Here is a 13,333-nt window from a genome sequence, read left to right as displayed (position 1 = left end):
CATATAAAACAGGACATTAAATCTTTCTTAGTAAGTGTATTTATTTAATATTTTATTTGTTCAATAATCAATAAAAGTTATTATTAGCATTTACTAAAACTTTACATAACCAATGGAACAAAAATAACAGTCAAAGCAGGCTTTAAAATTAGTTTTTACATGTGTGAAATCAGGGAGTAGACAGTGGCCATTTGGGTCTCACCAGCCACGGGACACAGCACCTGTCCCCTGGCACCCGCAGCCTTGGCACAGCTGGCCGCCCCCCCAGCACTGCAGAGGGTCCTTAGATTCCTGAGCTCCAAGACTGCTCTTGGGCGTCATTTCTACTCCCGAAGAGTCACAGCTTCACCTTCCAAGCCTAAGACGCCATGCCTGAATGTAGTCACTCCGACGGGTTCCAAGAGACACGTGAAAACCACCACCCCACACAGGTGACGTGATGACGTTTGCTCATCTGTGCCTTGGGTCCAGGGAGGCAGGAGGTGGAGACTGACCTGATGTGCCATTCACTATGGCTCTTAACCCCAGCCCCAGAGACGTAGGGCCCAAGAGGGCTGCACCATTTAACCACAGGTATGGCAGCCACCAACATTAAGACTGATCAGACAAGTATTGTCATGCACAACTAACCTGGTTGTTTCTGGCGAGGTTTGGGGAGGTTGGTGACACAGGTGTGAGGGCACATTAGTACATTACACGGGTGCAGCATCCCCTCCAGAAACCGCTGCTTGGTTTCAGAAATATGAATCCCTCCAAGGGGAGCCTTGGGCAAGGTGTTGGCAGGAACCAGGGCCAGACAGTACACGCCCACCTGGTGGATGCTGTCGATGGCCTGGAAGGCGATAGTAACACGAGTTAGGAGACGCTGTGTCTGAGACCTGGCACACACACTGACACGCTGACCCACTCAACACTGGCGAGAAGCCGGAAGACTTGTGAGATGGGTGAGAACATGCAAATCCAAAGGTCAAAGAGGCAGTGACCTCTGAGACATTCTGTTCAACGAGAAGACACGGAAAGACGGAAAGGCGTGTGTACATTTCCTACAGTGTAACACACATATACATACACATATACATAAATATGGAACTGCTTATGTTAAAGAAAGGAAAGTTAGAGAAGCTGTGGGGGGCAGAAGCAGACTTCTCTGAATATCCCTGGCATTCAGATCTGACTTCGGAGCCATGTATATATTTTACTTACAAAAACCTTGAAATTTTAAAAAGCATTCCCCAGTGACTGAAAGTAAGTTAAAACAAATGAACTTAGCCGCACTGGAATCAGATTGGTGGCAAAGGCCCACAGAGAGAGTGTATTTATTTAAACATGGTAATTTGATTAGTACCCCCCCCCCCCCCCCCCCCCCCCGCCTGTGAGATACGTCCTGTGGGCAAAAAGAATTGCAAATGGTAAGCTGCTCTTGGAGATCTCACGTTTTAGAGGTAGTGTGGAGACTAGGATTTTGAGACTGCAGTGCATAGTGTGGCCTGAGGCACGTGAGTGACTGCTGGGAGCTGTGGATGTCTGCAGTCTTTCAGTGTGGCAGAGAGGAGATCCATGGCTTATGTAAAAACCTTGTGGTACGGAATCTGGCTTGGAACTTGCAGCATGAATTCATGATGGAGGCATCATTTCCCACTCTGTCCACTGAAAAAAGCCCAAAAACAGTGACTGAGCAGCAACGTCAAGTGCCCCGATGGTGGTACCCAATTCCATTTGCCCTAGGAAGTAGCAGGGTCCCTAGAGTCCCCACCGTGACACGTCGAGGACACAAAACACACTGCCTTCCCCCAGCCTCTGAGCTTCCTCGTCTCTGCTCTGGCCTCAGAGAATCCCAGGGGAATGTCAGAAGGATTCAAGAGCCAACCTGAGGGGCTCCCACTGGCCACTGAAAAATAAAAAAAACTATAATGGATTGAAACGCATACAGTATGTTTAAATCCACTAGTTCTTAACGAAAGGTAAACAAAACTCAGTGGTCACTTTTAGAGGATTCTAAGAAAGCATCTCACTACTCTGAAATCACTCCTTGATCTTGTTTTCCTATACAGCCCACGACCAGGCCCCCAGGTGACCGAGGAGGACATGCACTCTCCAAAGAAGAAACTTCTAAGGCTGCTTGGGTAATGATAAGAAAGTAGCACCACTGTGAAGTCCTAGCAGATCAGTGACTACAGGAGCGCTAAACATCACATGCCACCTTCTATGAAGAATTTTTGCCAGAAAACTGAACCTGAGTCTGATCAATCCTCTGGATCTAACCACACTGTGCAGGACTACAGGGGACAGATGACTGTATTAAATAACACCACAGAGGGACAATTGCCAGAATTCAGGCTAAACAAACATACTGGACAAAGAACTTGGTTTTGTCCATAAACTAATCACAAGAAAAATATGATAGAGAAAGAAATCCATAGATTAAAAAAGACTTAAAGACCTGTCCCCACCAAGTATAACTTTTCACCTCATTTTGATCCTGAGTCTAACAAACAAGTTAAAACATTAAATAATCAGGGAAGTCTGGATCGTGACGAGATATTTAATGACAACAAGAGATTACTGTTATGATAAAACACAGCAGGTATAGAGGGAACGTACCTCCCTAAGAAAGGCCATATTTGACAAGCCCACAGCCAACCTCATTTCAATGGGGAAAAGCTGGAAGGTTTCCCTTTATGGTCAGGAACAAGACAGGGATGCCCACTCTCACCACTTCTATTCAACATGTATGGGAAGTCTTAGCTACAGCGATCAGGAAAGAAAAAGAAATAAAAGACATCCAAATAGTAAAACTGTAACTATTTACAGATGGCATGGCCTTATATATAGAAAACCCTTAAGACTCCACCAAAAACTATTAGAACTGATAAACACATTCAGTAAAGTCGCAGGGAACACCTGTTGTGTCTCTATACACCAATGAACTATCAGAAGGAGAAATTAAGAAACCAATTCCATTTACAATTGCACCAAAAATAATAAAATACCTAAGAATAAATTTAAATGAGGAGGTGAAAAACCTATACACTGAAAAACTGACATAGATTAAAGAAACTGAAGACATAAAAAATAGACAGATACTCCATGCTCATGGATCAGAGGAATCAGTATCGTTAAAATGTGCACTCTTACCCAAAGCAATCCACAGATTCAGTGCAATCCCTATGAAGATTCCAACGGCATTTTTCACAGAACTAGAAGAAAGCCTAAAATCTGTATGGAACCAAAAAAGACCCCAAATACCCAAAGCAATCCTGAGGAAGAACAAAGCTGGAAACATCACCCTTTGTGATTCTGAACTATATTACCAAGCTACAGTAGCCAAAATAGTATGGAACTAGCATCAAAACAGACATACAGGGCACCTGGGTGGCTCAGTCGTTTCAGTGTCTGACTCTTGATTTAGCTCAGGTCGTGATCTCATGGTTCATGAGTCTGAGCCTGGCACTGAGCTCTGCACTGATGGCGTGGAGCCTACTTGGGATTCTGTCTACCCTCTCTACCTCCTCTCTACCCCTCCCCTGCTGTGTACGTGCACTCTCTCTCTCTCAAAATAAGTAAACTTAAAAACAAAAGACATACAGATTGGTGGAATTAGAATAGAGAACCCAGAAATAAACCCATGCATACACAATTAATTTACGACACAGGAGGCAAAAATATACAATGGGGAAGGGATGGTCTTCAATAAACGGTTCTGGGGAAACCGGGCAGTCACATGAGAAATAATGAAACTGGACCCTTTTCTCACACCACCCACAAAAATAAAATCAAAACTGGTTAAAGAGTTGAACGTAAGACCTGAAACCATGAAACCCCGAGAAGAAAATACAGGTGATGAGCTCCTTGACATCAGTCTTGGCGATGATTTTATGGATATGATGCCAGAAGCAAGAGCAACATAAGTAAGTGGGATCGTTTCAAAGGAAAAAGCTTCTGCTCAGCGAAGGAAACCATCAACAGAGTGAAAAGACAACCTACTGAATCAGAGAAAATATTTGCAAACCATATATCTGATAAGAGGTTAAGTTCCAAAATGTATCAAAGATTCCTACAACTCAATAGCACAAACAAACAATCCAGTTAAAAAATTGGCAAAGGATCTAAATAGGCATTTTTCCAAAGAAGACATACTTATGCTCAACAGGTACATGAAAAGGTGCTCAGCATCATTAGTCATCAGGAAAATGCAGATTTAAAAAAATGAGATATCACCTCATTCCTGTTAGAATGGCTACCATCAAAAAGACAAGAAATAACAAGTGTTGGTGAGGATGTGCAGAAAAGGGAACCTTCATGCACTGTTCAGTGGAAATGTAAATTAGTTCAGCCACTATGGAAAACAGTATGGAAATTCTTCAAAAAATTAAAAGTAGATCTAGCATATGATCCAGCAAGTGCACTACTGGGTATTTACCCAAAGAAAACAAAAACTCTAATTCAAAAAGATAAATGCACTCCTATGTTTACTGCAGCAGAATTTACAAAAGCTAAGATATGGGAGCAACCCAAGTGTCCATGGACTGATGAATGGATAAAGAAGCTGTGGTGTGTGCGTGTACACACACACACACACACACACACACACACACACACACACACACACCGGAATACTACTCAGCCACAAAAAAAGGAGATCTTGCCATTTGTGACAACATGGACGGACCCCGAGGGTATAACACTAAGCAAATTAAGTCAGAGAAAGACAAATACCACATGACCTCACTTACATGTGAAATCTTAGAGCTCACAGATACAGAGAACTGACTGGTGGTAGCCAGGGCTGGGGTGGGGGCTGGAGGAAATGGGTGAAGGGCCAGAAGGTACAAACTTCCAGTTATAAAATGAACAAGTCCTGGGGAGGTCACGCACAGCATAGTGACTACAGTTAAAGACGTGGTATTGCACATTTGAAAGCTGCTAAGAGAGCAGATCTTAAAAGTTCTCATCACAAGAGGGGCACCTGGGTGGCTCAGTCAGTTGAGCATCCGACTTGGGCTCAGGTCCAAATCGGGCTCTGTGCTGACAGCTCAGAGCCTGGAGCTTGCTTCAGATTCAGTCTCCCTCGCTCTTTGCCCCTCCCCCTCTCATGCTCTGACTCTCTCTCTCTCTTTCTCTCTCTCTCTCTCTCTCAGAAATGAAAAAATCATTTAAAAAAAGTTCTCATCACAAGAAAAAAGTTTGTAATTATGTATGGTGATAAATGTCAACTAGACTTACTGTGGTGATCACAATATATATAAATATGATATTATGTTGTATACCTGGAATTAATATTATGTCAATTATATCTCAATTTAAAAATAAATAAAAGATATGGCACCTGGGTGGCTCAGTCAGTTAAGCATCTGACTTGGGCTCAGGTCATGATCTCACAGTCCATAAGTTCAAGCCCCGCACCAGGCTCTGTGCTGACAGCTCAGAGCCTGGAACCTGCTTCAGATTCTGTTTCCCTCTCTCTCTTCCTCTCCCCTGATCATGCTGTCTTTCTCTCTCAAACATAAATAAACAAATAAATACAATTATTAATTTTTAGAGATGTGATAGTGATATTTCTTGTTTAAAGAAATAACAAAATCTTTTTTTTTATTAATTTTTTTTAAACATTTATTTATTTTTGAGACAGAGAGAGAGAGACAGAGCATGAACGGGGTAGGGTCAGAGAGAGGGAGACACAGAATCTGAAACAGGCTCCAGGCTCTGAGCTGTCAGCACAGAGCCCGACGCGGGGCTCAAACTCACGGACCGGGAGATCATGACCTGAGCCGAAGTTGGCCGCTTAACCGACTGAGCCACCCGGGCGCCCCAAGAAATAATGAAATCTTTACAGATAAAATGTGATGTCTGGCATTTGCTTCAAAACACTCCCAAGAGAGGGGCTACTGGGTGGCTCAGGCCGTTAAGCATCCGACTTCAGCTCAGGTCATGGTTTGTGAGTTCAAGCCCTGTGTCGGGCTCTGTGCTGACAGCTTGGAACCTGGAGCTTGCTTCAGATTCTCTGTCTCCCTCTCTCTCAAAAATAAATAAATATTAAAAAAAATTTTTTTTAAATAAATAATAGAAAAAAAAAACCACTCCTGGGGGTGCCTGGGTGGCTCAGTTGGTTAAACGTCTGACTTCGGCTCAAGTCATGGTCTCCTAGTTTGTGAGTTCGAGCCCTGCGTTGGGCTCTGTGCTGATAGCTCAGAACCTGAAGCCTGCTTTGAATTCTGTGTCTCCCTCTTTCTCTGCCCCTCCTCCTCTCGCACTCTCTCTCTCTTTCAAAAGTGGATAAACATTAAAAAACAACAATAACAAAAAAGAACAACAACAAAAAAACCCCACTCCTGAGGGAGAAGAGGAAGAGGCCTGGTGGGGCCTGGATTGGTAACTGTTGAACAGAGTGATAGGAACATGGGGATTATTACATTCTTCTTTTTGTTTGTTGTACTAAAAATATTCCATAATAGGGGCACCTGGGTGGCTCTGTTGGTTAAGCATGTACACTGTTACCCATAGCAGTTTTTATTCATAACAGTAAAAAATTAGCAACCCAAACATACATCAAGACGGAAATAGGTAAGCAAAGAAACACAACTCAGCAATCAAAAGGAATTAACCACTGATCCACACAACACAAGGAATCTCAAAAACATGCTGAGGCAAAGAAGCCAGATAGAAGAGCAAGCACTGTGTGATTCCCTAACACAGAACGTCTGTACAGGAAGGAAGACGTCCTATGCTGCTCCCCTGTACTGACACAAAGCCTGTTCTCTGGGCCGGCCAGCAGCATGGGGGCGAGGGACACTGGAGTGATGCAAATACTCTGCATCTTAGATATCGTCGTGTAGTGTTACTTGGGTGCATACTTTTGCCAAAACTCATCAACCTGCCCACTTAAAAATGGGCTCATTATACCTGTAAGTTCCATCCAATCAAGTCGACTGAAAACCTCTCACTGAATGGTACCTTTAAAGCTGGTGTGCTTTACCGGACGTAAATTTTACCCCCTTACCCCCAAAGAGAATATGTCGAACCCCAGTTCAGTATGTGAGAAATGAGTGCCGTGCAGGGAAAGATGGTGCCAGTGAGTGGGCAGAGGGACAGACTGGGACAAGCAAGTGTAACAACATGTCAGTCACTGCAGAACCTAAAGACTGCATATTAGGACTTTTCTGTACAATTCTTTCAACTTCGCTGTATGTTTGGCATTTTCATAAAACGTTGGGGAGAGCACTGGTGTGGACGAGCACAGGCTCTCATTTCTCACCAGCCCCCGGGGCGATGGCCTGCTGTGAATCCAAGTAAGAGTCTCTCTTTAAATCATCCTGACAGATTTATGGGACTGCTGTTTTGGGACATACTAACCCTTGAATAGCATTACGGTTTCAAAATGCTGTTCTCTCATCCTCACAAAGCCCATGTTTATTTAGTGCCCACTGTATGCAGGCAGTGCGGGGTGGAGGGTCCTGGAAGCCACGACTCTCAGTGGGTCAACCCTGTGACCAGGTGGGGGGCAACCACACATCGGCCTGCTCAGCACGGCTACAAAAGGTGCTCCAAACACTGAGGTAGAGACCAGGGCAGGCAGGCAGGCAGGGCACCGAAGGGAACAGCTGTACACTTGGACTCATCGCACTCCGAAAAACAGGCCAGAAAAGCAGCGAGCCGCCTGGGCCCACCTGCAGCACGCGACTCATCCACTGGAAGCTGTCCTCCTCGGAGGCATCAGGCCGCTGCTCAGCCACAAGCACAATCCGGTCATCGTGCAGCACCGTCACGGAGAACACGGCAATCCTGGGGGAAGACGAGGACAAAAATGACCACCCAGCAAAGGGCACTGAGCAGGACACAGACACTCGCTCTCACTTGGACGATGTGAAAGTGCTAGTGTTCACAAGCCAATCTAGCAACCGGCCGCTTGCTGCGAATCTAAAGAGCAACCAGTCCCTAATCTCCTACAGTGTGGCTGAAATAAGTTCCAATTCACTAAAGCAAAAAGGACTTCGGGGGAAAGCAAAACAACCAGGCACATACCTTAAAAGACAATTTTCCTTAATTATAATACATGTGGTACATTTCCGTGTGCAGAAATCTTTGTCCACAAGTATTATGAGTTCTATGGGGTGCCTGAGTGGCTCAGTCGGTTAAGTGTCCAACTCTTGGTCTCAGCTGGGGTCATGATCTCATGGTAATGGGTTCAAGCCCCGCATCGGGCTCTGTACTGACAGCGTGGAGCCTGCTTGGGATTCTCTCTTTCTGCCCCTCCCCCTTGCTCTCTCTCAAAATAAATAAATAAATTCTAAAAATTTCTTTTAATAACTTAAACATCCTTAAAGTTAAATAATAACTTAAAAGCCTGCTTCTCAGATGCTGCCCTCCCTCCATGCATGTGCCCCCTCCCCTGGGGTCTGCTTTCTGGACGCCAGCCCTTCTCTCACTCCATCTCTCTTAATTTTTCTTTTCAACTTTCTTTTTCCTTACTTCCGGAGAAGTTCCTTAATCTGACTTTCCAACTTATCACTTCCTTCTCTAGCTGTTATCTATCCTACTGTTTATTCCATTTATCATGTTTGTGTTTAAGAACAAAGAACTCCTTTCACGTGCTAGCATTCTTGGGACATTGTTCCTATAGGGCACACTCTATCGGCTGTGGCTCATTCTGAGGTGGTTACGGTGGTGGGGACAGGAAGGTACCCTGTCCAATGGCAGATGCAATCACCCAGACCTCCATTAATCACTTGAGATGGCATGGCTTTCTCAGGATTGGCCTTCGCCTCCAGGTACCACCAGGTTCCGGTGGCCTCCCTAATCTAGTCCAGAAACAGGTGTGGGCCACCCTGACCTTATGCCTATGGATACCCACACCAACAGTGTCCCATTTTTGCTGTGAGGGCAGGTCACGATGTCCTGGCGTCCCATGCTCTAGGCACCCATACAGGCTTGCCCTGCCAGTTTCTCCAGGGTGGTCATCCCCCCACCCCTGTAGTCCTGACCTAAGAGAAGGGCCAGCAGTGCCCACCATTTGGCAGAATTCCTTAAGGATTTCTTTAAGGGATATTCAAAGGCAGGGTCTAGCCAGGCTCAGGGGTACCTTAGTGTGAGTAACAAGAGCCCCCCCTTGAGAAGAAAATTGAAAAAGCTCCGTCAGTTGAATGGGCCAACTAGGAGACCAGGCTGCTCCTCCAGGGCAAAGAGCTCAGGAAGTGAACAGAATCAGACAGGGTTTTCCTCTCCTCACCCCAGCTGCCCTGGGTCTAGGCCAGAGGTCCATTTATTGGCTCAACAGAAACGAGAATCTTTAAAGGGCTTGCCTAACACACTAGAAAAGCTGAATTGATTCTTATCCCAGGAGCAAGGTAGGGCCTCTGTGTGTCTCGCTGAACCTTAGCAGAAGAGACACTCGGCCATCGGTGATTTCAGAGCTCCTGGTACTTGGTTGTTTCGGGTTGCATGTCTAGGTTCTAGGATGCTGACCCAAGTGCTCCATGGGCCTCATCCTCTGAAAGAGCTGCGTGAGCACTGTGAGAGGTGAGGACAGAACAGGCTCCTGGCTGCAAAGATCATCCTCTTTCTGTGAAGTTTTCCTGATGGGCCGGAAGTTTTAGGTTTTGTGTATTCAAATCACTGGGCTTTCCTTCTACTGAAGACAGACTTCTCAACTCAAACTGTAAGTAGAGAAGGGATCTAGAGCCACAGCACAGGGACCCGCAGCGCATCACCTGCCTCTGTAGACAAACTTCATGGGCTCCACAGCCAGCGCAGTGGCCACGATGTCATCCGCGTTGTGTCTACGAACTCCAACCACCATTAGCCCATCCAGCTTGCCCACGACAAAAACCAGGTTATCCTGGAAGCAAGGACGCTGGTCAGGACTCAGGATACGCAGGCAAGCCCTGGGGGGCCAGGCAGCTGATGGCTGCTCCAAGCAGCCAAAAGCACATGGAAACCAAGGAACAGACGGGTCCACATGGCCCAGGGGTGGCTATGGGGTGGAAGGGTCATGCAGCCTGGTGGGCTGGGCTGGGGGCCAGGGGACATCTGGAGGGGAGTCGGCGGTGGAAAGGTGAAGCTGTACAGGACTCCTACTGCTACTGGGCCTACAGGCATTAGGAACATCCTGAGCTGACAGTCCTGTCGTGTTTGCTGTCCTGTGCACTATGGGATGTGGAGGGTAGTCCATGGCCCCTAGATACCCAATAGATGCGGGCAGCGTCCCTTCCACTGAGGTGTGGAGGCCCAGGTCCTGGCAGCAGAACATACTCACAGGCCCGATGAAGCCCAGCAGCCCTGTCCTGGTGAAAGGCCTGTCAGACACGGGGGCTCCTCCTGCTGTGACCGGGACAGTCTGCATAGAGCAGAGAGGGGACAGTCAGGCTGTGGTCCATGGATAATCAACCAGCTGGCCAGTAAGACCCAGCAGGCAAGGAGGAGAGCTCAGCACACACTCTGCCTGCTGGCAGATGAGGCTGTCGCCCAAGGTTCCCTGGGCGGGGGAAGGAGTCCCTGCCAGCAGATGAGACCCTCCTGGGGCTCCCACACCCAGCATGGCCTGTGTCCCTCCTGCTACTCCCTTATTTCCACGTGTCCAGTGCCTGGCCCAGAGGAGTGGGCACTCATTGGACTCATCCCAACAAGTCAACACTTCCAACATGCAAAGTGCTGGCTTCCGGGAGCTGATCTTGCCCAGTGTGCTGCATCAGTGCTTATGGAACTTAACTCCAACATAAAGGTCACAAACAGGTACAAACCTCAAAGACGCTCTTTGTGATTCCAAGTAGTCCATAGTACGCTGTGCCAGTTGCGCTGGAATTGACACATATTTCTCCAACCTCATCAGTTTTACAGAGATAAGGGGTACCTTCTACCTTCACAACACACACATCAGCTAAAAAGAGAAAAAGCCCTCAAAATCATAAGCATGGAAATACACTTAAATGCGTCATTCACAGAGATCTACTTGCTGCTACGTTTGCAGTTATGGAAACAAAACATTATATACGCAGTGTGTTCTTAGGATGAGTTCTAGGACATGTAGAATCCACGCTCTATGCAGGCGCAAATCTACATTTTATACGTAGTGTGTAACCACAACACAATGCATCCTGCACATATAAGCCCAGGCTGACAGGATTCCACGCCCCCTCATGTGGCCCTCCTGAACCCACGGGACAGGCCGGCTGACCCCGTAGTTGCCTTGTCACTAAGCAGTTCCCCAGCAGACAATCCTGCCTGCTGCCGGCTCTGGGCATTGGGGACCTTGCCTGTCAGGTCACTGCAGCCCCAGGCCGGCCAGCCCTGCAAGGGCAGGCCCACAAACAGCTTCCAACAGAAGAGTGACGTGCGTGCCAGAACACACAGGTGTCTGTTAAAACAAACTCGGTCACTCAGTGATGAATTAAGCAGCCTGTGGGGGCCTGCGCACTGCCCTCCCTTGGACTCTAATACATGCTCCTGTCCAAAGACTCAGGCGATCAGGAAGACAAAGAAGGGGCACTCATTCAGCGACTTTTGTTTATTCACAAATCCGACCATGTTCTGTAAAGTGGAGGCTGGTGCTCCTGTGCAGGTCACTGTGAGCCCGCAGCTCACAGCCAGATACTCTCACAATAAGGCACGAAAGGCCGCAAATCCACTTCATGCGGGGCTAACACAGTGCAAGGTTAAGTATCTGCTTAGCAAGGTGCCATCAGCCCTCACCAGGCCAATCGGCTCCGCAACTCTCCCAGTGAACACATGCTGACCTGGGGAGCACTGCACACACACACCCAGAGGAGCACTATACACACACACACACACACACACACATGCATATAGGGGAGCACTATACACACACACCACACACCTAGGGGAGCACTGCATGCGCACACACATGCACACACCCGGGGGACCACTGCATACACACATGCACCAAGAAGAGCACTATGCACACACACTCCTAGGGGAACCCTGTGCACACACATGCACACTCCTCAGGGAGCACTATGCGTGCACACACACACACACACACACACACACTCCTAGGGGAGCACTGTGTGCACACATGCCTAAGGAGGGTGGTCAAGATAGTTACCCATGAATCTCAGAAAGGCCTGCATGGTGAGGAGACAGCAGAGCAGCTGTGAGGTCATCGCAGTGAGGGGTAACCTCAGAGCAGCATGAACAGAGCATCCCCTATTCACAACTGTCACTGGGGACTCCTGGGCCAGGCTCAGTGCTCAGTTTCCCTCTGCGACACTTAGGTCGCTCTATCACCCTCTCCTGTGGCATTGCCGTGGGGCCAGCATTCAGGCGCACGGGGCCTAATGGGCAGGAGGGCTCACGTAGGCCTTTCTAGAAGCCACAGGAATTTCCTGGAAGCTTCAGGGTCATGCTCCTAATGTAACACATACTCCTTGCTGGTATAACCCAATTATCAGGCTGTTTACAGACGTGCAGTGAGGTTAAGTGCCTCAACATGTGTGACACACGAAGCCTGTACCTGGCCTGCAGGGACTGCTCCGTTTCCCAGACACCGGACAAGCACAAGTCAGGTTCAGAGGCCACAAGCACACCCTCATATTTTCGCTCAACCTTAAATTTATCACAAGGGCAGGCAAAAACTGAAAAGATGTATTACAAATTAAAACACCAATTTATACAGAAAAACATTGTTAATAAGCCTTTTACTTGTGTGCTTGCAGAGCACTCCTTCAAAGCCTGGAGCACTTTGGACTCTCCTTCTGTCAACCGCTCGCAGGACAAGACACACTCCGGCTGCATCCCTCACCTCCAGGCAGCACCTGACCCACGTCCTGAACAGTAAGAACTGACAACTTCTCTTCAGTATCAACTCTGATCACGCCAAAACTGAGACCGCTCATCGACAGGACAGCTTTTCGTGGAGGAGGTCCTCCCAGGTCTGGTGGCCTAGAAAATGAAACCAGACCAGCTGACAAGGGGACAGAGCCCATGGGGGAAGGGACCCACGGCCCACCTAGCCTGCAGGACGATGCTGCACCAAAGCCCCTCTCGGCACCACACCCTGTGAGGACAACAGGCCACACGACTGGCCACAGCAGATAGTCTTCCTGAAGGCGCTGCAGCGTTTCCACCCCACGTGCTATTCCCCACGTGGGGACCTGCACACACCTCCCACCCAGAGGCAGGGTCTGCGTCCCTTCCTTCATCTGGTGGGCCTGCGACAACCGTGTAAGTGACACTATGTGACTTCCCAGGAGGGGTCCTAACGGTGATTCAGCTTCTACCTGGCTGTGCTGAGACCTTTGCTGGAAGCCCTGGACAGCCAGGTGAGCAGAATGACGTGCCTGCACAGGCCCAGGGCAGCCCGCTCCAGAGACCAGAGACTGTG

At 47.8% G+C, this 13,333-nt stretch overlaps 1 protein-coding gene across 10 annotated transcripts in view; it reads right to left on the bottom strand.

Annotated features, from left to right (window-relative positions):
• DIP2A (disco interacting protein 2 homolog A) overlaps window positions 1-13,333 on the bottom strand; it is a 118,471-nt gene that overhangs the window by 21,084 nt on the left and 84,054 nt on the right. For 9 of the 10 annotated variants that reach the window (XM_058732338.1, XM_058732332.1, XM_058732337.1 and 6 more), the window contains 6 exons: window positions 12,752-12,891; window positions 10,734-10,870; window positions 10,250-10,330; window positions 9,705-9,832; window positions 7,665-7,779; window positions 631-832 (listed from right to left, as the gene is read on the bottom strand). In XM_058732338.1, the coding sequence (XP_058588321.1) occupies window positions 631-832; window positions 7,665-7,779; window positions 9,705-9,832; window positions 10,250-10,330; window positions 10,734-10,870; window positions 12,752-12,891 (803 nt within the window). Of the gene's footprint in view, window positions 1-630; window positions 833-7,664; window positions 7,780-9,700; window positions 9,833-10,249; window positions 10,331-10,733; window positions 10,871-12,751; window positions 12,892-13,333 lie in introns of those variants that run through there. The other variant, XM_058732342.1, reaches the window with a different exon arrangement.

Source organism: Neofelis nebulosa, chromosome 5 (genome assembly GCF_028018385.1).
Source record: "Neofelis nebulosa isolate mNeoNeb1 chromosome 5, mNeoNeb1.pri, whole genome shotgun sequence".
NCBI lineage: Eukaryota > Metazoa > Chordata > Mammalia > Carnivora > Felidae > Neofelis > Neofelis nebulosa.
The sequence above is the reverse complement of the archived record's forward strand: the minus strand, read 5'-3'. Positions and strand labels throughout refer to the sequence as shown.